At 47.5% G+C, this 8,135-nt stretch overlaps 1 protein-coding gene across 1 annotated transcript; it reads left to right on the forward strand.

The window, feature by feature from the left end:
• Nucleotides 1-205: 205 nt before the first annotated feature.
• On the forward strand, nt 206-4,030 carry H6S33_004236 (uncharacterized protein; the record flags this gene model as incomplete). Its single annotated transcript, XM_044835950.1, has 4 exons — nt 206-401; nt 642-2,044; nt 2,105-2,711; nt 2,859-4,030. 4 exons carry the CDS (start codon nt 206-208, stop codon nt 4,028-4,030), a joined length of 3,378 nt encoding a protein of 1,125 aa, XP_044690974.1.
• Between the last annotated feature and the right edge of the window lie 4,105 nt (nt 4,031-8,135).

The following is an 8,135-nucleotide window of genomic DNA, read 5'->3' on the forward strand; positions in this document are numbered from 1 at the left end:
CTCCTCTCCTCTTGGCCGTCCATCTCTTCCACGAGACTCACCTTCTCATCCATCGTCTACTCTCTTTCATCCGATCTTGTCTAATACGGATAGGTGCTGATCTCCGCCGCTGCACTTTCCCGTATCCCCTCGAGACATCCATTCCAACGCCCTATGGAATAATAAAAATTCACCCTCCTCCAGCAACCTTTACAATACATTCGCAATGACTACCAAATCTATTTCATCGAATTCAAATGCCACTTCTGGCGTACACAAGCGCCGCCGCCGTGCAACAAATGACGATGGCGCCCATGCCCACGTAGCGACGAGCGACTCGCCACCACCTGTTCCCGCCCAGAAACCATCGCCGCCGACCACCTCCGGTGCTGGCGGGGGGTCCTCTTCGTTCAGAAACGTGAGTGCGTGTAATCGCTGCCGTCTGCGAAAGAATCGCTGTGATCAGAGACTACCGGCTTGTTTGTCCTGCGAAAAGGCTGGGGTGAAATGTGTGGGGTACGACCCGATTACTAAGAGAGAGATACCTCGAAGGTGGGTAGTATTCTTATAATAATGCCCCTGATGATCCGGGGACTTCTCTCGATTGCTCCGTATCTCTATTGCGGAATTTGCGGGAAACCCCGTGCTGAACCAACCCGGAGGTGATCTGAGCAGTTACGTGCACTACCTTGAGACCCGATCGGCGTACCTGGAGTCATTATTGACCGCGAACAACATTCCATTCTCTCCGGCGGAATCCTTTCCCGATCTTGCTCCGCCTCCTCCTCCTCTAATAACGACTACCCCCACAACAGGGACATCAACTGCCGCTCCCGAGTTTCCACCCCCACCATCTTCCCAGCAACAATCCCAGACGCCCATCGATCCGGCACTGACCAGCACCGAGATCCCTCGAATCGCCGTTCCAGAGCCGAAAGTTAAGCGCGAAAGATCGCCGCAAAACTCAGATTCATTGGAAGAAAAGAAGTTAGACAACCTGGTGTCAGATATCGGGCTTGTGTCGTTTGCTGGTGCAAGCGACCCGAGATATCTAGGCTCCGTCTCAGGCATTTCGTTCGCGAGAGTGGTGTTTGCTGCTGTAAAGAGCAGCGCAACAGGTAATAGCAATCATGATCAAAATAGCTCCGCGGCTGAAGGGGTGTCCGGAGCTAGAAGAAATAAACCTAGAATTGGCTCGACCACACGGATTCGTAGCACGAGAGGATTGGGAATCGGAGCCTCCGGGGCTTCTGGGAAAGAGGAGGACCTAGACGTGGATGATGCTGAAGACACACAGATGAGGGATTCGTTTTTCGGGCTTCACACAAAACCCACTATCACACCTGCGCCATTCCCCACAAGAGCATTGGCCCAGAGATTGATCAACCGGTATTTTGAGTATGCAAATCCTCAAATACCCATACTGCATATCGGAGAGTTTGAAGGGGTTCTGGACAGGATATACGGCACTAGAGATAAAAAGCTCAGTAGTGGTTCCAATGAAGGCGCCTATGGAGGCAGCCCCAAGGAGAAATATATGCTTAATATAGTGTGTGCTATTGGCGCGGGAATATTCCTGAAAGGGCCCGATGAAGCATCAGATGCGGAGGAATCAGAGGACGAAACGAAGGACGAAGATGGATACGAGTCACCAAAGGTGAAGGCAGAAAAGGGGAATAAAAGGAAACGGGCACAAATGCATTGCGAGCCAGAACAATACCATGCAGCAGCTGTACTCCATCTTGAAACATTCTTAAGCCAAAGCAAAGGTGGATTGGAAGAACTTCAGGCAGTTTTGTTATTGGCTGGTTATGCTCTGTTAAGACCTGTTTCCCCGGGGCTGTGGTATATTGTAGGAGTTGCTTTGCGTCTAGCGGTAGATCTTGGATTACATTACGAAGATTCGGATGCTAAGGAAGTAAAAAAGGACGGAAAGGAAGGTAGGAGGGAATGGTCGAGAGAGCTACGACGAAGACTATGGTGGTGTGTATACAGTCTTGATAGACTAGTAAGCACATGTGTTGGAAGGCCTTTCGGAATAGCGGATGAGGTCATTAGCACTAAGGTAAGCACCTCTTTCCAACTAGACTAATTGATTGGGGTGCTAATTTGGTATTATTTTTAGTTTCCCTCGATACTCGATGACCAGTATATTCATCCAACTAAAGGAATAGCTCCGCCATCGCCTAACAAAGGGTTACCATCTTACAAACTCATAGCGCATCACTACTTTCGCCTGCGTCTCTTACAGTCTGAGATACTGCAGGTTTTACAGCAGCAGTCTCATTCGTTTTCGTTCACTTCCTCAAACGCAACCGCAAATCCATGTGTGAATCCGCCTTTACCAACTAGTCCGCCAAGACAGAACGAAGATTACCCATCACATCATCCATATCATCTTCAGACGCCATATCTAAGGGGGTTCAAGACGGTTCAATGCTGGCACAAAGACATTGACCGCCGACTGAAGGAATGGATGGACTCTTCGCCCAAGACTAAAGACGAAACGGGAGTGTCGTTCTCGCTAGAATTTCTAGAACTAAATTACTGGCAGACGAAGATCATGCTATATCGACCTTGCCTATCGGTTCCTGTTCTGCTTGCAGGTGAACTGGGAGGGAGCGGAAGCTCTGCCAGGGGACGGGCGGCGGAACGAGGGCTAGGCGGTAAAAAAGATCGTGTAGAGAGGGCCGAAGAAGAGGAGAGAGTTTATCTTGTTGTTGCTGAGGCTGGTAGTAAAGTATTAAGGCTTTACAGGCACTTGCATAGAGTACACCAAGTAAACTACACATTTTTGGCTACTCATCATCTATTTATGGCTGGTAAATAATCACTCCTGAGCACCCTCCAACGCCCTAAAGACTTACTAATAAGAACAGGAATTTCATTCCTCTATGCTATATGGCACTCACCTTTAGTCAGGTCCCGTCTCTCCATGGATGAGGTCGACTTTACGATCTTGGCTGCTACTTCTGTCTTGGGCGATCTAGTGAATAAATGTCCACCCGCGGAAGCTTGTCGGGATGCATTTGAACGCATGTCAAGAGCTACAGTCCAGATGTGTTTGGCAGGGAAACGAGGGCCAATGAATAAAATATTGCCTTCAGGAACATTGACTCATCACACAGGTGTATCCGGAGCAACCGGAATGACGGCCGGGATGCAGACAAAGGTCCAGGGGATGACCCCGTTTCAGCATGATGAAGATGGAGAAGGGGAAGATGTGGAAGAAATTGAAGGGGGAAATATGCAAGAGCGAGAAGCAGATATCAAGTTCCCGGATACAGATTCGATGGTATTCAAAAACGAGTACCCTTCGGAATTTCCGCAGATGCACCAACATCAACATTCACAACAACGACATAACAGCAGGCATGGAAATGGATACCCCACGACACATCAACAGCAACAGAATCTTGCTCAACAACCCCGAAGGGGAATGATACATTTTGACGATGGATTTCGAGAACTTTTTACTCCAGCCTCCGCAGGAAACCGCTACTCGAATCCCAATAGCAGGAATGCCAATAATAATGTTCACCCCCACGTTCAGCAGCATCAACAGCCCTCTCCCCAACAGCAGCAATACGGTTTATCACCCACACATCAGGCCGAATCTATCCAGCAAACGGCTTTCCACCCCCCGTTGTCATATAGCAGCGCGGAACAACTATCACCACATTTACAGCACTCTCCACACCCACACCAACAACAGCACCAAAATATGTGGAACAAACACCAAAGCCACATGACACACTCATCCGCTGGCTCATCTCCGCCCATCCTTGCAGGACCTGGTCTACCATGTTCTGGACTGGCTAGCGAAGGTGAAGAAATGATGATAGATCCACAGTTGCAGTACCCACTGGACAACGTACCGTGGGGAAACCTGGATATGGGCACGTTTGGACTAGGAGGTCTAGACTGGGAGGGTGACAACTGGAGTGATAGCGGCAGTGCTGCGGGTGGAATCGGTGGCAGCAGCGGTAATCCAAGTGGCATGGATTTGTTTGATGGGTTTTTCTTTGGAGGTGGGGGTTCAGGGCATTAGTATTGAAGATTTCTGGAGTTCGATTTGAAGGTTTAGGTTTACGCTTAGTGTCTCTGACAGCTCGGTTCTTTTCACGGTTTTTCTTATGACGGTGGGATCAAAATAATCTCTGTTCATTTTTATGTCGTTCATAGGTGTGAAGTAATGTTTTTATTGGGGTTTTTTCTTTCTTTTGATACGAGGGCCTTTGTTGATATTTTATAGCTAAAAATTTCTTTTGTCGGGGGAGTGGAGTGGCGGAAAAGTGAGGGTTGGTTAAAAAAACGGAGCAAGCGGGGAGGGGTGCCCAAAAGCAATTGATGACTACATGACACTGTATTGATATAATGATACCCATTGTTTTTTTTTTTCGTCTCATATTTCTAGATGATATTCTGTGTTTTGTGGGGACTTGTAAGTTTTAGTGATGTTGAATAGGAATTGTCTAAAAATATCTTTAGAATCCGGTCTTGGGATGAATTATCTTATGAAAGTGGCCTTCCTTTTGAGCTGTTGAAGCCCTATGATGCTTCATCTCCACAATCAGGAGATATCACTTGAAGCACGTGCTAAGTATGAGCGATGAACAAAACACCCCACGTGAGCCTAAATATTCGAGACACAGGCAAACCAACCTGGCCTGTCAGTGATAGCAGGTACTCATGTGGTGGTTGTTGGACAGCCGCGTATCGTGGCATAGTTGTGTCGAAAGACCATCGATCTATCTATTGGTAACTCCTTTCAATTGTCTATGAGGATGTAAAACTCATTCACAAAAGTCCAAAGTCGTCCAGAAAGCGATTCCTCACACTTTTATGAACAGCTTGCCGCCGCTTCCGGAATGGCGTACCCATCGATCATAAGTAGACTGGTGTAAGAGCTGCGGATTTTGCAAGTACCGAGTACCGATGAACACATCAGTTCCTCTTGGAACCTATAGCTACATGTAGAGTTGTGACCATCAAGGATCGCCCAGTACTTTGGTCAATCCTGCAAGCCATTCAAACTGTAAGAGTTTATTCCCAACCAATGTAGCAAGCGCAATCCAAGAATTTGTTTAAGGCTGCGAAGCTTCCTCTTGTTTTGATTACTTCCAATCAAAGAACAAGCTAATTAGCACTAGAGGTAGGGGGTAACTGAAAGGTATGTAACCATATCACCTACTCGCCCCGCTGTGGCCTCGAAACCTTGACAAACCCCGCCGTCGATGGCGCCAAATATGCCACCCCCCCGAGCCCAACCGAGTCCTTAACATTACATCTATAGCTAGCGAGTATCCTCACAGATTACGAAATCTTGGAGCAGCTGTACACGCAGATCTCCTCTCACTATGCTTCAGGATCAATGGGGCGACACAGTCGAATGGCAGCTACTTTGCAATTTGAATCTCGAGACCAGTACGCAGTCTCTCCTTGTTGCCTGGAGCGCGATTTTGCGGTCGCGATAGAAGGCTGTACTAATAGAGATCGACTTCCTTGAGCTTCTTCAAGCCGTGGGCGCGCGCAGGGTCGACCGTGGGGCGCTTCATTCATGGTGCTGGGGCTCCGGGCAGCGAAGAGGGTCAGTAGTTGTAACTGAAGTTGTGATGCGGGTCTGGGTTGCTTGTGCAATTGATAGTTTTTGCCAAGTCGGAATTGTGGTTTGATATTCCCCCCCAGGACCGAGATTTTTGAAGGTTGGACCCCTAACCTCACCATCTCATGCTAAATCTTCCTTTGCTAAATTCGCTATTTAGCTGTATGCATTATATTTGTCTATATACAAGTACATAACGCATCTGTAGAAGTAGCAGCTTACATCATGGATGTCCGTCATTCTCTACAACGTATGTACATACATGTACGTTTATTCATTGCGACGAGTGATCTGTGGTGATGCTCCGGGAGCAAAAAACACAAACATCCAACAGAACATGGTGCCTCTTCCCCGTTTTTCATCAAACAATGACAAACAAAGAGCTTGCCAGTATAGAGGGTTTGCACTCCCGCGCGATCTCTGCTCCCGCTCCCAAACTCTCACTCACCAATTCGCATGAGCCCACCCAACGTAACAGTGTCAGCAACAAAGCGCCGTCGAATGTCGCTGCAGCTACCCAATTGTTCTTTCTTCCCCGGCGCTTGTTATTCGACTTTATAGTTCTACATAACCGCCCTTCTTTAGTGGTTGGGCGTCGTCGGGGGTCGTAGTGGTTAGTGCGGGGTTGTCAGAAGTGAGTTTTTTAGGCCTTGGAGAAAACCTGTGAATTTATATGTAAATGTAGTGATGTGCACTATATTATGGAGGATGAAAGCTGACCTTCTGGACAGGATAGGAGATGGGTTAGCAGAGAATTCACGGAGTCTGCTAGCGCTATAGTTGATAATATGCTTGCGGGCAGCAGGGTATAGGAAGTGGGCGCACCTAGTATTGATGCTCCCCAGCCTACACCCACGAAAGCATTTAAGTTTTGCACTACAGAGTGGTAAGAGTGGTATATATATAAATGAAGCTCTTACGCCACATGACCTACAGCATATGGTGCGTGGGGATTGGTACATACATGTATATGTATGAGAGAAAAAAGGCATCCAATGATGTCCGTATATACGAACTAGGGCATCTCTTTCCTAAAGGATGTCGGCACATCCCATTGAAAATATTTGGGGCTTGCCGTATATGTCGTGTCACCTCATTTTTAGTAAGTATTGTAAGAGTGCACTTTATTGTGGCTGAGCTTTCCAAATGAACAAGTACTCTAGAGACATATCACAAAGCATCCCCGTGATCTCCTGTACAGGCAAGGTTCGTGAAAAACTCAGAACCGGGAACGGACGCTCCTCCGCGTTGCCTTTCGGGATTTTTTCGGGAAATTTCCCGCTACCCCTGTAACCTTAACTCAACCACGAGTTGTACCACCTGCAAGATGCAGTGTAGGATGGTGAAAGGCCAGTGCGCCCACACTTTTTGAGGGCTCTTCTAGGGACCAGACGTTGTATGTGGTTTTGGAGAGAGTGTGGGGTGTAGGTCGGGATAAGTGGATTGGATTGGAAACTTCACCGATATTGTACCGCTGGTGGTGGTGTACATAGTTTACACGGGCTTTGTGCAGGTATTATTACATGAGTACTTGGGACAGGCAGAAAGAACGTGAAAGTGCAGTTTACTATTGCATGGCATTCAAGTCGCAAATAGTTCTAGAGTAGGCGCAAATCATGACATTATTTTCCGGTTTCTTGCGCCTACTCCGAGCAGAGGAAAGTAAGTTCTAGACACAGAATAATATTTGTTCCGGAAACGGTTTAATTGACTTGCCAAGCGGTAACTAACGCGAGAGATGTCTTTGCCAAGCTTTATACGACAACTCAAACTCAGTCAGCACTTTTGCAACTTGAGATATCGACTGATTGGTGTATTCTTCGACAGCGCTTGTGGCTTACGTTGTCTTTAGGATCACCCAGAAGAAGGAATACAGGGGCTCGTGGGGAGAGCATACGTGACAGTCTCATCCACGCGGAAAAGAGAGGTGTCTAGTCCAGATCACAACTATAAGAAGCATCTATATCCTCGTAGGCCAATCAATTTATCGTCCTGTCTCGTCTCCAGTTTGGGGTCGAGACAATTCATCGAGAACAGCAGAGCCTCTTGTGGTCCGAGGAAACACTAGTCTACTGTCCTGACTATAGTTCGAGCATAGTACGGGCCCCTCTTTCAAGCTCGTAGGGTTAGTGCCGCCATTGATGTAGGTACTTCTTGCGTCTTTGGCAACAGATGCAAATGCAAGGTCTTCCAAGCTTACACCATTCATCATGATTTCCGCACACTTAGGGACCGAATAAAACTGTGTTGAAACGGTCAAAGCAGCCGACATTCATGTCTTCCCAGCGGGCTAGAATTCAATTGGCTGACACCTTGCAGATGATGACGTGTTAAGCCAGCGGCTCCCCCCTCCTTCCTCAGAGTGAAAAAAAAGTACGAAGGGTGGTTCTTGAAACTCTTACAGTGGGCCACAAAACGGCGTCTTCCCCCTCCCCATACCAAGACTACTTCTCTATCATAAAATCAAACGAAAAGCTGGTTGCTTCATAAGAAGAATTAATTCCCATTACTCTGGTAAGTTTACTTGAATCATGCTTGGTTGCATCGGGGC

Source organism: Morchella sextelata (genome assembly GCF_020137385.1).
Source record: "Morchella sextelata strain SCLS chromosome Unknown scls_17, whole genome shotgun sequence".
NCBI lineage: Eukaryota > Fungi > Ascomycota > Pezizomycetes > Pezizales > Morchellaceae > Morchella > Morchella sextelata.